At 44.5% G+C, this 20,268-nt stretch overlaps 1 protein-coding gene across 1 annotated transcript in view; it reads right to left on the bottom strand.

Annotated features, from left to right (window-relative positions):
* The window catches only part of ADCY6 (adenylate cyclase 6), a 209,560-nt gene that overhangs the window by 50,831 nt on the left and 138,461 nt on the right, over window positions 1-20,268 (bottom strand). Inside the window, exon 11 of the mRNA XM_030196836.1 lies at window positions 13,816-13,841. Within this exon, the coding sequence (XP_030052696.1) occupies window positions 13,816-13,841 (26 nt within the window). The remainder of the gene's footprint in view (window positions 1-13,815; window positions 13,842-20,268) is intronic.

Genomic DNA, 20,268 nt, shown 5'->3' with positions numbered 1-20,268 from the left:
TTTACCATAAATTTCAAATTCAGTCAACACTGCATGCTATTTAGTCTTGATCATCGGGGGTTTTAATTCCCCATGCTGTTCTGGCGCTAATTTTTCAGCACCGTTTGGAACAGCGCAGGGAATTTGATCATCGGCCCCCATAGTACCTATAGGGATATCTTAGCCAACTTTGACCTGTTCAGAAAGGCATTTTTGATATGACATTCAAATAAACGTTTATCGGAAAACATCTAAAAATGCAAGTCCACAATGGAAGAAAGAACTAAAAGTTTTCCGATATTTGAAATGTCAAAGGCGGTACTGGTCCCCGTGGCAACGGCAGAACGTTCCCTCCACATGCAAAATGTGCGGATATACCTCTGTACATGGAGGAACGTTCATCACTGTACATAGTCATGTCTCTGTGCAGGAAGCCAAATTTCTGTGTGCCAGAGACAGAGCTCCTGGTCCTTCTCTGTCTTTAAGTACCACCACCACCACCTGCCCCCCCCCCCCCTCAACAACGTCTCCATGATGGAATGGATATCCATCAGAGCCGCCCTGGCAAGGTGAGTGTGAAGCAGTGCCTCCCCAGGATCACAGCACCACTCATGTGCAAGCATCATACATAGGCAGCTTCACATACAGTGAAGTCCCTTTGTTGTTGCAAGCAATGCATGTTATTGATTTTTCATAAGAAAGAATAACAAAACAGTTCTGAAATCGGAATGTACAGAATATCCAATGAAAAAGTAATTATGAGGCACCCTCCACTAACCATTCAATGCTAAAATGAGGGGCTGCACATATCAGGACTCTCCCCCCAGCATCCTGCCTCATATGCCTATATACTGATGGGAACTGAGTCACCCAAAGGCACATCTGCTTTACCCCACTGCCCATCTTCACCTCCCTGCAACAGTGCACATGCTCCAAAGAAAGGCCACCATATCATCCTCTGTCCTCACGGTCACCTCAGCTCACACAGCACCTGTGCAATGCGTAGCCATCCCCCCCCCCCCAAAAAAAAAATCTGGCTGTAGCCATCTGTCACAGGCTATGTGAGAAGCATTGCACAATATGGGTGTGACACCAAGAAGGCTCTTCACCTGAACCCTGTTTCCATCAACTTCTGCTTTGCAGACGCTTCAGTATCCATCAGAACCTTGAGTCGCTCCGGCACCGGTACAGGTGCAGCTGCTGAGAAGACCCTACCCTAATCCGGGGCATGACGGAGCTCTCAGGGCACAATGTAAGTACCACAGACATAGCACCCCTATTACAGCTCTGTCCCTGATCAAGGTCCGATTATGCAGCTACTCTCATTACAGTGTGCCCACAACTCCTGTATCTACTAGAAAGGTTGGGGTTTGGCTGCAACTCAATGAGATGACATGGAAAAGAAGGGGGGGAGGGGAGAAGCCCTTTGGACAGCATCCTCCAGCGACCAATAGAAAAGTGTCCAGTGTGTCACACACACCTACCTAACACACTGCAGCCACTATGGCGGGGGATATAAAACAGTAACCTCAAATACCCACAGTAGGAATCAAACCCACGTCCACTGCACTCAGGGCACATAGCCCTAACCCCTACATCAAATACGTATCTGACAAAGGAGCATTCAAAGAGGACAGTACACTGACCACAGACGGCTGTCACAGCATCAGCTATCCCCCAAATGGATAGTTTGTCATGACCTCTAACCCACACTCATTGGATATACCATTGTCAGCTCCAAAGTTCGGTATGCTGCTCTTAAGACATTCCTCAAGCCCAAGCTGGGGGCCCCTGAAATCTCCACATTACAGTGGGCCCTGACCCCCGATATAGAGACTCCCACCTATATATACACTTCCCCTCCTCCCCCGGGCACCCCCAAACTAAGGGCATGAGTCATGGGGTGATGTGCAGCCTCTGCCATTAGTGAGGACCCTAAAATAGCTAGCATGAATACCCCACAGATAGATGCCCCCAAACCTGCCATCTGCAAACTGCTTTTCTCCGGGGGGTTCCAGCCAGGGGCGTATCTGCATGGGGCCTCAGGGGCCTGGGCCCCCGCAGATTTTGCCCTGGACCCCCCTACCGCCATCAACCCTCCCCCGCTGACGTTCTTACTTTTGCTGGCGGGGGACCCCAACCCCCGCCAGCCGAGGTCTGCTTCCACCTGCCGCTGCCGTAAAAACTTCTTCTTCAGCCGGCGGGGGACCCCAAACCCCCGCCAGCCGCCCCGCGGTGTTTAAAATTCATCTTCGGCCTCCGTGGCCGTGCTGCTGTGATAGGCGCTGTTGAAATCCACTTCGGAGTCTGACGTCGTTGTACGTTGTACGTGCTGCGACGTCAGACTCCGAAGTGGATTTCAACAGCGCCTATCACAGCAGCACGGCCACGGAGGCCGAAGATGAATTTTAAACACCGCGGGGCGGCTGGCGGGGGTTTGGGGTCCCCCGCCGGCTGAAGAAGAAGTTTTTACGGGAGCGGCAGGTGGAAGCAGACCTCGGCTGGCGGGGGTTGGGGTCCCCCGCCAGCAAAAGTAAGAACGGCAGCGGGGGAGGGTTGGCGGGGGGAGGGGGTGGAGAGAGTCATTGGTGGCGGTGGGGGCTCGGCGGCGGCGGCGGGGGGGGGGGGGGGGCTAAAATGTGCCCCCTCCCTCTGGCCCTGGCCCCCCCTACCGCCGGAGTCCAGATACGCCCCTGGTTCCAGCAGAGGTGGCCAGAAGAATGGGCAACTCTGACAGAGTCCCCGGCCATCTCCCAGCCAGCTGTAGGACACATAGGCATGGGGATGTGCACACACACTCACATCCCTGACAGAAGTGGTAACAATGGCCCCATCCGTGCAATAGTACAGTGCCATACTAGCTCCCAGCCAGTGCCTGTTCACCCAAGACCCTCCAGCAGGGTCAGAATCCATCCTGCATGTCCACAACCAGACAGCCCTCTCACCATTACCTCCACCTCAGACATGTCCCTCAGGTAACAACAACTGCCCCCAGTTGTTCCTGTCCCTAATTTCCAATGGCCAGCTGCACCACTATGCAAGCCATGTAGGATGTGTTGATCTCAACTGCAAACCTTTTACTGATACAGGGCACCCTCCAGCTGCCAAACAGCCTGCCCAGGACCAGGGCACCCCCAACAGACTGAGGGAGGAAGAGGAAATGGTCCCCATCACCCCACAGCAGGCTGAAACATCCAGAGGCCAAGGAGGGGGAAGACACCTGGAGGGGGGAGAAGGGGTGCTGGAACAGCCCTCCCTGGCAGCTACACTGGAGGGTGCAGCAGCTGAGAGCTGCCCTGAAACAGTTGCCATGCCTGCTGGTGGGATCACACAAACTAACATCCAAGTCCAGCTTCTGCTGCAAGCCTCAGCCATGCACAGAGATTTGCAACAGGAGCTGGTAGCCCATCGCAAAATAATGGGGCAGATTGTGGTAGAGTTCAAGAGGCTACCTAAGGATTGGCTGCAGCCTCATTGAGGCTCATGGGCCAGCACCACTGTACATAGTTTTTAGTGTTTTAGTATTAAAAAAAACCAATATTTACAGTTGTTCCATGGTTTAATGGGAACAGCGCCAGAATGGGTTCAGCCAAGAGAAGTCTTACCTAACCAATTTGCTTCATTTCTTTGAAGGCATGAATAAACGTGGATAAAGGTGAGCTGGTTGATGTAGTGTATCTAGATTTTTAGAAAGCTTTTGACAAAGTTCCTCATGAGAGACTCCTAAGAAAAGTTTTTAAAAAGTCACGGGAAAGGAGGCAATGTCCTTTTGTGGATAGGAATTAGTTATTGGACAGAAAACAGAGGAGGAGGGTGAATATTGGATGCCGAAGGGATCTGTACTGGGATCAGTGCTATTTAACATTTACAAATGATCTGGAAATTGGGAAGACAAGTGAGGCGATTAAATTTGCAGATGATACAAAACTATTCAAAGTTGTTAAAAAACATGCGGACTGTGAACAACTGCAGGAAGACCTAAGGAAACTGGAAGATTGGGCATCCAAATGGCAGATGAAATTTAATGTGGCTGAATGCAAAGTGATGCACGTTGGGAAGAATAATCTGAATCACAGTTATCTGATGATAGGGTCCACCTTGGGAGTTAGCACCCAAGAAAAAGATCTAGATGTCATTGTAGACAACACGCTGAAATCTTCTGCTCAGTGTGCGGCGGCAGCCAACAGGGTGTTAGGAATTATTAGGAAAGGGATGGTAAATATTATCAAGAATACTATAATGCTCTGTATTGCTCCATGGTGCGACCTCACCTTGAGTATTGCGTTCAGTTCTAGTCACTGTATCTAAAAAAAGATAGCGGAATTAGAAAAGGTTCAAAGAGAGACCAAAATGATAAAGGGGGTGGAACTCCTCTCTTATGAGGAAAGCCTAAAGAGGTTAGGGCTCTTCAGCTTGGAAAAGAAAAAGCTGAGGGGAGATATAATTGAGGTCTACCATATCCTGAGTGATGCAGAACAAGTAGAAGTGAATCTATTTTTTTTTACTCTTTCAAAAACTACAAAGACTAGGGGATGCTCAATGAAATTATATGGAAATAATTTTAAAACAAATAGGAAGAAATATTTTTTCACTGAACAAATAGTTAAGCTCTGGAACTTGTTGCCAGAGGATGTGGTAACAGCAGTTAGAGTATCTGTGTTTAAAAAAGGGTTGGACAAGTTACTGAAAGAAAAAAGCCTGTAGTCTGTTACTGAGCTAGACATGGGGAAGCCACTGCTTGCCATGGGATTGGTAGAATAGAATGTTGCTACTGTTTGGGATTCTGTCAGGTACTTGTGTCCTGAATTGGCCACTGTTGGAAACAGGATACTGGGCTAGATGGACCATTGGGTCTGACCCAGGATGGCTGTTCTTATGTTCCTGCTGCAAACCATCACCACAATGTTCCATACAGGCAAACTGACAGATCTGGGAAATTATAGACCGGTGAGTCTGACGTCGGTGCCGGGCAAAATGGTAGAGACTATTATTAAGAACAAAATTACAGAGCATATTCAAAAGCATGGATTAATGAAACAAAGTCAACATTGCCTCACCAATCTACTACATTTCTTTGAAGGGGTGAACAAACATGTGGATAAAGGGGAGCCGGTTGATATTGTGTATCTGGATTTTCAGAAGGCGTTTGACAAAATACCTCATGAAAGACTCCAGATGAAATTGGAGAGTCATGGGATAGGAGGTAGTGTTCTATTGTGGATTAAAAACTGGTTAAAAGATAGAAAACAGAGAGTAGGGTTAAATGGTCAGTATTCTCAATGGAGAAGGGTAGCTAGTGGGGTTCCCCAGGGCTCTGTGCTGGGACCGCTGCTTTTTAACATATTTATAAATGACCTAGAGATGGGAGTAACTAGTGAGGTAATTAAATTTGCTGATGACACAAAGTTATTCAAAGTTGTTAAATTGCGGGAGGATTGTGAAAAATTACAAGAAGACCTTACGAGACTGGGCGTCTAAATGGCAGATGACGTTTAATGTGAGCAAATGCAAAGTGATGCATGTGGGAAAGAGGAACCTGAATTATAGCTACGTCATGCAAGGTTCCACATTAGGAGTCACGGACCAAGAAAGGGATCTAGGTGTCGTCGTTGATACGTTGAAACCTTCTGCTCAGTGTGCTGCTGCGGCTAAGAAAGCAAATAGAATGTTAGGTATTATTAGGAAAGGAATGGAAAACAAAAATGAGGATGTTATAATGCCTTTGTATCGCTCCATGGTGCGACCGCACTTTGAATATTGTGTTCAATTCTGGTCGTCGCATCTCAAAAAAGATATAGTGGAATTAGAAAAGGTGCAGAGAAGGGCGACGAAAATGATAAAGGGGATGGGACGACTTCCTTATGAGGAAAAGCTAAAGCGGCTAGGGCTCTTCAGCTTGGAGAAAAGGCGGCTGAGGGGAGATATGATAGAGGTCTATAAAATAACGAGTGGAGTTGAACGGGTAGATGTGAAGCGTCTGTTTATGCTTTCCAAAAATACTAGGACTAGGGGGCATGCAATGAAGTTACAATGTAGTAAATTTAAAACGAATTGGAGAAAAAGTTTCTTCACTCAACGTGTCATTAAACTCTGGAATTCGTTGCCAGAGAATGTGGTAAAGGCGGTTAGCTTAGTGGAGTTTAAAAAAGGTTTGGATGGCTTCCTACAGGAAAAGTCCATAGACCATTATTAAATGGACTTGGGGAAAATCCACTATTTCTGGGATAAGCAGTATAAAATGTTTTGTACATTTTTGGGATCTTGCCGGGTATCTGTGACCTGGATTGGCCACTGTTGGAAACAGGATGCTGGGCTCGATGGACCTTTGGTCTTTCCCAGTATGGCAATACTTATGTACTTATGACAGCTCACTGACTAGAAAAGCCTAGGCAGCTTTTGGTTCACATGTAGTAGGTACTGTAAAAAGGCAAGCCTCGGTGCCCCCCACCTCCCCACTTTATCCATCCGCCTAACAGATCACAGTGTGCAGCAGCAGGTTTCCCTTAGTTCAAAAATGTATTTCAGTTTTTCTCCCTCAGGATTTTATCTTGTATTTTTTTCTTTCCAGTTTCTGGGTAGAGGCGCCTATGACAGTTTTGATGTGGCGATGAGAATCTCCGCACAGAGTGTGGTGATGCATAGGCTTGCATAGCTGTGTCTCTCTGATTTGGGCACTACAGTTCAGCAGAGGTTGGCAAATGCTCCCTGTTGGAGAGTAACCTTTTTGGAGAAAAGGTGGAGTAGGCCGCTGACCTCACCAAGAAACACACTGATATACTCTATCCTGTCGACCACCTTCGGAGTCAGATGTGTTTCAAATAAACCTAGAAGGCCTTCTTATGCATCGCAAAGGCATAAATACCTTCCTTCTGCTCTTCCATATCAGCAGCCTCAGTCCCAGTGTGCAAGTTCACAGCAGAACAGGGTCCTCAAGGCTACCCTGGCAGCCAAGTCCAAACCAGGTACTGGTTTTTGACTGTCTCCAGAAGAGTATAGCCGCTGTGCCAGTGGTCATTCCAGATAACCTACCGGTCGGAGGAAAACTCAGTTTTTTCAAGGAAAGTAGGCCCCTTATAACTTCAGACCAGTGGGTCCTTCAAATTGTTCATCTGGATTATGACTTGCATTGGAGTTAATGACCTCCACATTGCTCTCAAAGGGTGCAAACCTGCAGTTTTCAGCACGAGCAAGTGCTTGCAGAGGACCTCGCTGGTCTACTGAATCATGCAGTCCAGCCCGTTCCAGTAGAAGGGGCTAGGTTTCTAATCCAGGTACTTTCTTGTGCTGAAGATAACTGGCGGATTGTGCTCTATTCTGGACCTAAGAGCTCTGAACAAGTATCTAGTCAAAGAAAAGTTCAGAATGGTTTCTTACAGTTCTCTTCTCCCCATGATTCAAGAACACGATTGGCTATGCTTCCTAGGCTGTAAAGATGCTTATACTTATATTCTGATACTTCATGCACACAGGAAGCATCTTCGCTTTTTTCTAGGGGTGCAGCACTACCAGTTTCAGGTGCTGCCATTTTGTCTGGTGTTGGCCCCCAGTATTTCCACCAAGTGTCTTATGGTAGTCGCAGCATCACTTCACAGACTAGGGATCCATGTCTTCCCTTATCTGGACGACTTGGCTTGTGAAAAAGCATGTTGAGGGGCGGGGCTCAGCAGTTCATGCAGTGGACTATTTGACTGCTGGTGCTTCATGGCTTTGTCTTGAACTGCCCCAAGTTTCATCTGCTTCCTGTTCAACAATTGTAGTTCATTGGAGCCCTGCTGGACACGTGACAAGTGAAAAGTTTTCTTCCTCTGCCAAGGGCAGATGATCTTAATAGCTCTAGCTGCATGAATTCATGCCAGCCAGCAAGTCACTGCTCAGAAGATGTTGCACCTCTTCAGTCTAATGGCCTGTACGGTTCATGCGACTCCCGGGGCGTGTCTTCACATGCGAGCAGCTCTGTGGACCTTAGTTTCCCAATAGTCTTAGGCCTCAGTGAACCTGGAAGATCTTATCTGTGTGACACTCAAATTAGTTCAGTCTCTGCTTTGGTGGACAGTTCGGTCCAATTTGATTCTGGGGCTCCTCACGACGGATGCTTCCCACTTAGGGTGGGGAGCTCACACAGGAGACCAAGCACACTCGGTGCATGGTCAGCCCGGGAATCCTTGCTTCTGATCAATCTCCTGGAGCTATGGGCAATCTGGAATGCTCTGAAGGCTTTCAAAGATTGATTGTCCAACCAAGTTGTTCTTGTTCAAATGGACAACCAGGTTACCGTATACTACACCAACAAACAAGGGGCATGGGATCTCTTCCTCTTTGCCAGGAAGTTGTGCGAATGTGGCACTGGGCATCCAGGCATGGAATGCTTCTCAAAGTCACTTATTTAACAGGCAAATTCAACACTCTGGCTGACAGGCTGAGCAGGGTTCTGCAACCCCCGAGTGGTCTGTTGCCTGTAAGATCTTCTGGAAGTGGGGCACACCCTCGATCAATATTTTCGCCAGTCAATTCAACCACAAAGTTCCCCAGTTTTGCTCAAGGCTTCCAGCTCACAACAGACCGGTGTCGGATGCCTTGCTTCTTCATTGAGGAACTGGTATGCCTATCCTCCTTTAGTGGGAAGGACTCTCCTGAAACTCAGGCAAGACTGCGGAACCATGATCCTGATGGTCCCTTATTGGCCAAATCAGATCTCGGTCCCCCTTCTTCTGGACTTGTCCTCAGAAGAACCGCTGAGACTGGAGTGTTTCCTGACCCTCATAATGCAGAATGAGGGGTCCCTTCTACATCTCAATCTCCAGTCTCTGGCTCTCACTGCCTGGATGTTGAGAGCTTCCTTGCATCTTGAAGAAGGTGTTTTCAGAGTTTTGCTAGCTTCCAGGAAAGACTCCTCCAGAGGTGTTATTCTTTCAAACGGAAGAGGTTTGCCATCTTGTGTGTGGGCAGGTCTATAGATCCCGTTTCTTGCCCTTCACCATCCCTTCTTGAATACCTCCTTCACCTCCCTGAGTCAGGTCTCAAGTTCAACTCTGTCAGGGTTCATCTCAGTGCATTCAGTGCTTATGATCAACATGTTGAGGGTAGGCCTATCTCTGCACAGCCCTTAGTGGCTCAGTTCATGCGAGGTTTGCTGTTAACAAAGCCCTCTCTCAAACCCATACCTGGGATCTCAACATCGTCCTCACCCAGCTGATGAAACCTCCTTTTGAGATGCTTGTTTCTTGTCCTCTAAAGTATTTGACCTGGAATGTCATCATTTTAGTGGTTATAACTTCAGCTCGTAGAGTCAGTGAGCTTCAGGCCTTTGTGATGACTGCACCTTATACTAAGTTTCACCACAACCAGGTGATCCTCCATACCCACCCTAAATTCTTGCCTATGGTTGTACTGGATTTCCGTATCAACCAGTCAATTGTTCTACCAACATTCTTCCCTAAGTCTCGTGCCTATCCTGGCGAGAATGAACTGCACACTTTGAACTGCAGGCGAGCACTGGTTTTCTATTGGAAACGGACTAAGCCTTATAGGCAGTCCTCTCAACTTTTTGTATCTTTTGATCCTAACAGGATGGGAGTAGTCATTGGAAAATGTACTATTTCCATTTGGATGGCGAATTGCATATCCTTTGCTTATGTTCGGGCTGGCCTGACTCTTGCAGGTCAAGTCACGGCTTAAAGTCAGAGCCAATGAAGCATTAGTAGCCCACTTGTGGGCCTCCATTGAAGAAATCTTCAAGGCTGCAATGTGGTCTTCAGTCCATACATTTACTTCCCACTACTGCCTTGAGCAGGATACCTGTTGTGATAGTTGGTTTGGGAAGACAGCGTTGCAGAATTTGTTAGGGGGTCTAGATTCCAACCCCACCTTCCTAGCCCACTTTTCTGTTTGTTGTTACATTTGTACCCCGCACTTTCCCACTCATGGCAGGCTCAATGCAGCTTACATGGGGCAATGGAGGGTTAGTTGTATCCCAGGCTGCACACTCACAAGAATGTATATAGTTGCAATAACTTGTGTTTTCCCTTGCCGTTGTATGGGTCAGTTATTTGTTTTTTTTTTGGTGCACCTGGTAGCTAGGGATTCCCATATGTGAGAATATGGTCTGCTTGTCCTTGGAGAAAGTGAAGATACTCACCTGTAGCAGGTGTTCTCTGAGGAGAGGAGGACATTCACTCTCACATCCCTTTTTCGAGCCAGAGTATTGTATTACGCTCTAGCGACAGGCGGGAAGGCACTCGCGCATGCATGGTGGGGATGCTCCACGTGCTCTTAAAAGTCATTTAGAGCTTGTTAATGCTCCGCATCAGGCAATGTGGGTGACATCACCCATACGTGAGAATGAATGGCCTGCTGTCCTTGGAGAACACCTGCTATAGGTGAGCATCTTCACTATTTCTTTAGCACTCTTCACATAGTGGTTTTCAACATCTTTCAGTCTCAATTCCATTTCTAACCTTCCTGCTTTCTCCACTATATCTGAAAAAAGTCTTGTCATTTCTCTTTACATCTCTAGCCCTTTTTTTCTTTTGCTTGTGCTTTTGCCAGCCTAATTTCTCTCTTTGCTTCTTTGAGTTTTATCCGGTATTCTTGTGTCCTTCTGTATTTCATGAATGCCAACTCTTTTGACTTTAGTTTTTCACTCACTAATTTGGAAAACCAAATTGTTTTCCTTTTCCTCTTGCTTTTATTTACTTTCCTTAAATAAAGCTCTGTTCCCATTTTTATAAATCCTTTCAGCTGGATCACTGTCTTTCTACTGTCCACTTGTAATGACAAAGCCACGTGAAGAGTTGTACTTTGCACCTAGATACTTGAACCTCTCTGTATAATAATCCAAGAGAAACACTGGCTAGCGTTTCAGGTATCTTTTGAAGCTACTAATTTGCTTCTCTGACATGAGGAAAATTAATGTCACACAATAAAAATAGTAGTTTAAATAAGCTTACATAGGAAAAGGATTTTTTAAAAAATAACAAAACCCCACCCCCAAAACCCCTAGCCCTCATGATTAGGCTGCTATCAGGAGCATGGAATTGCAGGGTAAGACCATTATTTTTTTGCAACAGTGAATGGCAGCCCTGAAGAAAAAGTAAATTTTGAAATAAGCAGGGAAACTTAACTAGTGTGCTACTGGAAAAACACAAAGAGGCTTAGTTGGAAGAATTACTACAAAGGGAAGGGAAATGGGATTTGATATACCGCGTTTCTGAGGTTTTTGCAACTACATTCAAAGCGGTTTACATATATTCAGGTACTTATTTTGTACCAGGGGCAATGGACGTCAGACTCACAGAAAAGAAGCCTGCGCAGCCGCGTTGCTGATCTGCAAGGGCAGGCTTCTACATGGAATGTTGCTAGTGGAATAGCAACATTAACATTCCATGTAGAATCTCAAATAGTAGCAACAGAATCTCAATAGTAGCAACATTCCATGTAGAATCTCAAATAGGGAAAGGAAAATGGGATTTGATATACCGCCTTTCTGAGGTTTTTGCAACTACATTCAAAGCGGTTTACATATATTCAGGTACTTATTTTGTACCAGGGGCAATGGAGGGTTAAGTGACTTGCCCAGAGTCACAAGGAGCTGCAGTGGGAATTGAACTCAGTCCCCCAGGATCAAGGTCCACTGCACTAACCACTAGGCTACTCCACGAGGCAAAAATGGCTGCAAGACCAGTCTGACAAGCTTCCTTTTCTGAGGAAAGGAAGGGCAAAACATTAAGCAGCTGCGGGTTTTGATGACTGGAAATGATCATGCCTGCCTGCAAAGTTTCTAAGCAAGCAATGAATAATCTTCTGTGTTGGCATGAGATGGCTCAGTGGAGTCAGGTGACATGTGAGTGTGTGCATACGTGTGTGCTCATTGTCCCTGCTTGTCATCAGAGAAAAGCACTTCTCCAGTGATTCACTCAGCATATTTTAAGGGGTTAACTGCTAAGAGCCCTGTTTACTAAGGTGTGCAGTATTTTTAGCGCACGCTAACAATAGAGATACCCATAGGAATACATGGGTGTCTCTAGTGTTAGCATACGCTAATTTTTAGTGCGCTAAAAATGCTAGCGAGCCTACAACACTGCTTAGTGAAAAGGGCCCTAAGATTCAAATATATAATTAAAATTGTTAACAATTAAAGGGATTTTATACTTAATAAAAGATTGGTCACAGTTAATAGATCTATTTATTTATTGGGATTTATTAACCACTTTTATGAATAGATTATTAACCACTTTTATGAATAGATTCACCCAAGGCGGTGTACAGCAGGTACAGTTTAACATAAACTTACAATTCTATTTACAGCATAACAATAATAAAAATGACTAAACATAAATAGAATCAATGAGGTAAACTTGAGGACACTAAATTAAAACCTAATAACAGGACTACCATGAAACAGGATCAAAAATATACACACTTAACACTGAAATTCAGCTAACAGAAATGTAATGCAACGTCGGCCAGGAATGTAATGCAATGTCAGCATAATACTAATGAAACATCTAAAACATGCATTAGAACATTCAAATAACAGATATGATGCTAACGATTTTCTACAATACAGCTTACTATGTAGCCAAGTGCAGATATATGAAAATGGGGACAAGATGGTGGTACAGTCAGTTGGGATAAATAGATGGGTGGCTAAACTTAAGGCAAGTTCTTTGTACAGTTAAACAAGATTTGAGGAACTGGTCTAAGTTACAATGTGTGTAGCAAGATAGTCCAGGTGCAGAGTGGTGTATAATTAGTCACCCTATGTATTAAAGGCTTGGGAGAAGAGCCAGGCTTTCACCTACTTCCTGAAGTAGAGGTAGTATTGTGTTAGATGTAGCCCCTCTGGGAGTAAATTCAAGAGCGTAGGAGCAACTTCTGAGAAGACTCACTGGTGGGTATCACATTGTACAATTTCTTTTGATGAGGGGACATATAGTGATGCTCCTTGAGAAGATCTCAAAGGTGTGTAAAGGACTAACTTATTATTTAAGTACTCTGGCCCATTTTGTCTGAGGACCTTGAAAATTACTGTAGTAGTTTATAAAGAGTACCCCAGTAATTACCCATGTAAAAGTATGCCCTGTGAAAAGAAGGTGTGTGTTCAGGAACAGCTTTTAGGCAGATTTGCAATTTATACGCATTTTATAAAATATGCATGGACATCGTGCCTTAAATCCAGGTGCAGCTTCTGCCACTTTGGCCCTTCTATTTTATAAAGATACATACACACCTATGTGTTTTGATAAAACAGATTAAAATGAGGTGCCTTGTTACCCCCTTAACCTAGATGACCTGTTATAAAAATAACAAAATTACCCCTAAATGACAATTACAACTCCATAAAGCTCTACCTCCATTTTCTCTACCTGAACATGAAGAGTTAAGCTTAAAATCACATAAAATATTTTTTATAAGTGTTCAATTTGTTTATATGAAAATAAGTATCATATACAAATCATTTATGAATATAATGGGTCATTTATTAATAGTATGTGCTAATGCCATTAGCATATGTTATCAACTACAAAGCCCACAGGACTAAAATGAGCCCTGCAGTAGATAATGCATGTTAATGGCATTGGTGCATAACGTGAATATGCACCCCTCCCCACACCCACATACATACACACACATACATATGTGAGGTTGGAGCTTTAGAGCTGGAGTTTTTAAGTCTCCACATTCAGGCCTGTTTCCCTGATGAAGGAAGGTTGGATACAACTTACAGGAACCTCACATCCTGGTCATTCAATCTTCCACTGAAAGTACAACCTTGCTTTATAAAGGTCAAATTCTAACTGAATAATTGTAGGGCTTACACTCATTCATATCACATACCTGTCCTTGCTTGAGTCATCAATGCCCTAAAAAAATAAACAACAACAACACAAACTTAACATCAGACTGTAAGTAATATGTTTCACCTTTCCATCTCTTATCCCACCCTGATCTTATGTCTCCCCATTTACTTTTCCACTTTTGTCTTCATCCCTGCTCTTCAACTCCCCCCCCCTCCACTCCACTCTTTGCTCTCATTCTCTATCTCACTTCTTGATCTCTTCCACCTGCAGTGTGTCTTGTTATCCTGGCTCACGTGTGCACCCGGGAGACATACAGCCTCTCTTGTCAAAGCACTTAATTAAGACCCGAAGCAGATGGGCTCCTCTGAGAGCTTTTTAACTGCCTTTTGCTGGCTTGCTAAGTGGGAAGAATCTACTGTAGAGGATCTTCTTGTGCACAGACCTTTTCATGCCCATATCCAAAGGACTGTCTTCTCCCAAGAGTATAGGGCAATGAAGAGTTAATGGAACACATACTTCCTTTACAGTCCTTTGGATATGGGCATGAAAAGGTCTGTGCACAAGAAGATCCTCTACAGTAGATTCTTCCCACTTAGCAAGCCAGCAAAAGGCAGTTAAAAAGCTCTCAGAGGAGCCCGTCTGCTTCGGGTCTTAATTAAGTGCTTCGACAAGAGAGGCTGTATGTCTCCGGGGTGCACACGTGAGCTTACGAACCAATTCCCTCCAAAAACCCTGGGAAAATGCTGTGTGAAGCAGCATTTCAATTAAAGGAATTTTCTTTTGGGAGAGGGCGAAAATTAATTCCAGAGGGCACATTTAATCTTTTAAGATACATGAAATAATAAACACAGTCTACATGTAGAAATCAGGGTTAAACAAGCTGTAAGTGACCCCTACAATTCATCTGTAACTACCTTTTGACAACTCGTCCTTCCCTTCACTGAGTTGTAATAGCACAGGCAGACAGTAGTGACCTAGATTAGATTACTCTGTACCATTTCAACTAGCATAACTATACGGATTCTTTAGTAACCTGATAGAGCATAATTCTTAACAACTTCTCACATCTTTATTATAAAGTTATTCAAACAAAAAGGTTATTACCTACAACTGGTCTATTCACCCATATCTCTCCATTTTTGTGGCGTAACACCACAACCACAGCACTTTTGCTACGAAATACATTAACACATTTTACTATTAAAGGTTTCTGATTCAGTCCTAAAAACATCCAAAGTTATCTTCTATCTCTGCCTAGGTTAAACTAGACAACAGAAGGTGTTATTTGGTAACAAGACTTTGTTACTCTCAATTTAGGTCAATGTGTGACCTGCTTGACTATCTGCATGGTCATATTTGTTGGACTGCGACAGCAGAAGAGAAGGTTGAAGCACACACAGCAATGAAACAAGGGCTATCCAAGCATGGGATAATCAAGAGTCTTTTATTAGACCAGACATGGATGTTTTGGCAACAAGTGCCTGCATCAGGGGTCCGATTTGAACATACAGCAAAACAGAAATACATATAGAAACTACTGGTTAATCACAATGCAACAAAGGTAAACATATATAAAGAAGTATAAACATATATAAAAAATATAAATAGTGAGCTCAATAAAAGTGAACCATAATTCATACAAAACATATAAACCTAACAAACTGATCAAATATAATAAACATGCAGTTAGTGTATATGAATTATAAAAAAGTATATATTAAATGAATCAATTCTTACCAATAGAATCAATGTATTTTCTGTTTTGTTACATTTTCAGATCAGACCCGACTCAGGCACTTGTCGCCGAAACACGGCCCATGTTGGGCATAATAAAGCACTCTTGACTATCCCATGCTTCAAGAACCCTTAGTGCTTTTTTGTTTCTTCATATTTGTTGGACTATTATCTTACTTAAAGTAGAGGACTGCAGCTGCTGTCAAATGTTTTTATTCCATTCCAGAAGTTACAGGCAACAACTGGCAATGGCGCACACAAATAAAACATTATATACCAGCTCCCTGCCAAGACTGGGGGTGGTAGGGGAGGTTAGAAACTATGCCCTGCTGTTCACAGGTCTCACTTGCAAACATTTATTTCAAAATATTTGTTAATTCACTTAGGGGTCCTTTTACTAAGCTGTGGTGAACGTTAGTATGCACTTACCAAAGTTTAAAATGACTTAGCGCAGGACACACTCGGGCATCTTGCGGTAAGTTCCTAATCTGCACACTACCTGCACATTAAAAAAAATTACTTTTATTTTTGTGTGGAGGGGTGTGTCTGGGGGGGGGGGGGGGGTGGAGAGGGTAAAATTATGCCTTACCTGATAATTTCATTTCCTTTAGCCGCAGCAGATGAATCCATTAACCGGTGGATTATGTCCACCTACTACCAGCAAGTGGAGATAAGAGATTACAAGCTGAAGAGAGTGATACTGAACGACCACCCCTCCATCAGCCAGTATATGTCTCATTACAAGCAGAACCCGGCCACAAAACGGAAACCTTCCTCACCAACTATGAACAACAACAATCATTACAGAACTGTAAATCATGACAGACTGTAAAATCAGTCATACCATATCCTTTCTTTCTTAGTGGTCCTCTTTGTAGTCCTTTTCTTTTTGTTTTGGTAAACATTCTTCCCAGAAAAGAAACAAAACACACAGCAGAAAAAGCAATGGAAAAAGAAGGGAGAGATCTTGGATTCATCTGCTGCGGCTAAAGGAAATATAATTATCAGGTAAGGCATAATTTTACCTTCCTCAGTGTAGGCAGCAGATGAACCCATTAACTGGTGGGATATACCAAAACAACCCCTAAATCAGAAGGGAAGCCGTCGCTCAGCGTGCTAACAGTGCCGCTCCAAAGGATGCATCTGACCTGGCGGCCAAATCCACTCTATAATGCCGAAAAAAAGTGTGCAATGAGGCCCAAGTAGCCACTCGACAGATCTCATCTAGGGACAGCACCGATGTTTTCGACCACGACACAGATTGCGCCCTAGTAGAATGAGCTCGTAACGCCTCCAGTGCAACACGGCCACTAAACAGATAAGTTGAAGAAACTGCATCCTTGATCCATATGGCAATAGTAGCTTTTGAAGCCACCTCACCCCTTTGGGCATCCGAAAGAAGGACAAATAGATGATCTGACCGCTAATACTCATTAGACATCTGCAAGTAGCGGAGAAGGACTTGCTGAACATCCAAGAGCTGTAGCCTCCCGAAATCCTTGGAATAAGCCTCCTTTCAAATAGATGGAAGAAAAAGAGGCTGATTGAGATGAAAAGCTGAAACAACCTTAGGCAAAAAGGGAGGCACCCTCCGCAAGGTAACACCAGATTCTGAAAACTGCAAAAAGGGATCTCAACACAACAGGGCTTGGATCTCCAAAACCCTGCGCACTGACTGCTTCTGCCTCCTGACGATTCTTCCAGCATCAAAGTCCCCCACTGGCCATCCAGACAAGGGACAGCATACAAATAGAAAGGGAAGGGAATGTTTCTTTCTCTATAACATTAGCAAAATCTGTCCCTTCATCTCTGAGCACTCTGCCAGAACCCTTATCCACACTCTTATCACCTCTCGTCTTGATTATTGTAACCTACTTCTCACCAGCCTCCCTCTTAGCCATCTCTCTCCTGTTCAATCAGTCCAAAACTCTGCTGCGCGACTCATCTTCCGCCAAAGCCGCTATGCTCACATTAGCCCCCTCCTTAAGTCACTTCACTGGCTCCCTATCCGTTACCGTATTCAGTTCAAGCTTCTCTTATTGACCTATAAGTGTATTCACTCTGCCGCTCCCCAGTACCTCTCCACTCTCGTCTCTCCCTACGCCCCCCCTCGAGCACTCCGTTCTGTAGATAAATCTCTCTTATCCGTCCCCTTCTCCTCTACTGCCAATTCTAGACTCCGTTCCTTTTGACTTGCTGAACCTCACGCCTGGAATAGACTTCCCGAGCCTGTGCGTCTAGCCCCGTCCTTGGCCGTTTTCAAGTCCAAACTTAAAACCCACCTCTTTACCACTGCTTTTGACTCCTAACCACTACTCACTTGCCCTGTCCTTTATCCTCACCTATTTATTCCCTTACCCTTAATCGTTCTGTCTGTTACCTGTCTTTAAATAATAATTTAAAAAAAAAAAGACAGGTAACAGACAGAACGATTAAGGGTAAGGGAATACATTTTAATATAACAGACTCAACAAGTGTATCAGAAATACAAGAAATAATAACACTCCAATATCATTATATAATCAAATCAATTCTTCAGTCTATCGACCAATAAACATTTAAGGTAAAGTGATCCAAGATTAGGAAAAAGAAAGTAAAAATGAAATTTTTACAAGTAATTAAATAACGCACTATTGTTACTGCTATCAAAAAGTGTCTCGCCTCTTAGCCTATCTAGCAGTGTCGTCTGGTACTCCAATTGTCACATTAACATCCTCTTTAGAAACCAGAAAATCTATCAACTGTTTTGGATCAAAAAACTGAAACATTTTTGTTTGATACACAATTCTACATATACAGGGAAATTTTAGAATATAGTCAGCTCCTATGGCGAGAGTTCTCTGGCGTAGTGCCAAAAAAGCACCTCGCCTTTTCTGAGTTTCTCTCGCCAGGTCTGGGTATATTCTTACTTTTGATCCAAAAAAAGTTGTTTATAAATGCCTAAATGAAAGTCTCAAAACCGCATCCCGGTCCATTTCTAGTGCAAAAACAACCAGTAATGTTGATCTTTGAGTTACTACCTCCAATGAGGATTCTAGAAATGATGTCAAGTTCATACCATCCCCTCCATTGTGTTGAAAAGAATTCTCCACACGATTTTTATTTGGAAAATATTGGGCCCGCACAATAGGGGGTAATGATTCACTAGCCATACCCAATATCTCAGTCAAGTATCTTTTTACCATATCAATGGAGGAGATCAGAGGAGATCTAGGAAAGTTAGTAAATCTTAAATTCAGTCTTCTTGATTTATTCTCTAAGTATTCCAAACGCCGTGCCATATAACTCCTGTCTTTAATCATAGAATGACTAAAGACCTCCAAGGATTGTACTTTTTCTCCAATTTTCTCCACTTGAGAAACATTATTAGTGATTGTTTGAGCCTGCTGGAGGGTTACGCTTGATAAAATCTTTATATCTGACGAGTTTTTCAAAGTTTGTTGTTGTAAAGAGGCATGCATAGTGGCATTTAAGTCCCAGAGTGCTTCCAATGTCACCACGGGAGGTTTTTGAATTATACCCGCTTCTAAAGCCAAAGGGGGGGCGTTAACAATCTTGCTCAGGGTACTCACGGCACCTTCTTCCACCGCGGTCGTTCCTGAGCCCTCCAACGGCGCTAGCAAGTTCCCTCGCTGGATTTGCCCTTCCCCCTCTGGAGAGAGCAAAGCAGATCTCGCCTCGCCTTCCAAACCACTTGGCTGCAGGGGCGCCGTGTGCTCGACGGGGCTAAACGAGACTCCGTCATCACTGCTGGCCAGCCCACTAGCGCCGGCCTCGACAGCAGGGGAAGAGACACGATTTGGACCCAGAAGCAGCCCGAATTGCTCCAGAGTCGGCTGGGTCAAAAGGTGGGTCCCACTCGAGGTAAAGGGAGTCTCTCGGGTTTTCCCTCTCCGCTTTCCCATAATGGGAAATCAGTTCCTTCTCTCCTGCCGTATACCGGGCAAACGAGCGCGTCTGGTGCAGTTAACATCTCAAGCGGCCATCTTGGATCAGAAACGCCGCACCACACTTCCTGTCTGTTACCTGTCTTATCTAGATTGCAAGCTCTTTGAGCAGGGACTGTCTTTTTGTGTATGGTGTACATTTTATTTTATTTTTTGTTACATTTGTACCCCGCGCTTTCCCACTCATGGCAGGCTCAATGCGGCTTACATAGGGCAATGGAGGGTTAAGTGACTTGCCCAGAGTCACAAGGAGCTGCCTGTACCTGAAGTGGGAATTGAACTCAGTTCCTCAGTTCCCCAGGACCAAAGTCCACCACCCTAACCACTAGGCCACTCCTCCACTGCGTATGCCTTGTAGCACTATAGAAATGATAAATAGTAGTAGTAGTAGTAGGAACGGGAATGGTCTGGAACGACTAAAGGAAAGCAAATTAGAAGGTAAGCTCTAATTTCTCCTTTCTTAGTGTCTAGCTCCAGACCATTCCCTATGAGTCAGAAGTACAAAAGCAGTACTCACCGAGGTCGGGAACCGGTCAAACCCCGCTTCAGAACCGCAGTCCTAATGGCCGCCTCCCCGTAGACCTGGACATCCAAATGGTAGTGCTTCACGAAAGCATGGAGGGACGACAAGGTAGCCGCTCTGCACATGTCCACACCTGGCACCAAAGAGTGCTCCGCCAAAGAAGCTGACTGCGTCCTCGTAGAATGTGCTCTTAAAACCGGTGGAGCTTGACGTCCGCTAAGCAAACAGACAGAGGAAACAGCCTCCTTAATCAAAGCAGGCGAGGGTAGTCTTGGAAGCCGCCTCA

Source organism: Microcaecilia unicolor, chromosome 3 (assembly GCF_901765095.1).
Source record: "Microcaecilia unicolor chromosome 3, aMicUni1.1, whole genome shotgun sequence".
NCBI lineage: Eukaryota > Metazoa > Chordata > Amphibia > Gymnophiona > Siphonopidae > Microcaecilia > Microcaecilia unicolor.
The sequence above is the reverse complement of the archived record's forward strand: the minus strand, read 5'-3'. Positions and strand labels throughout refer to the sequence as shown.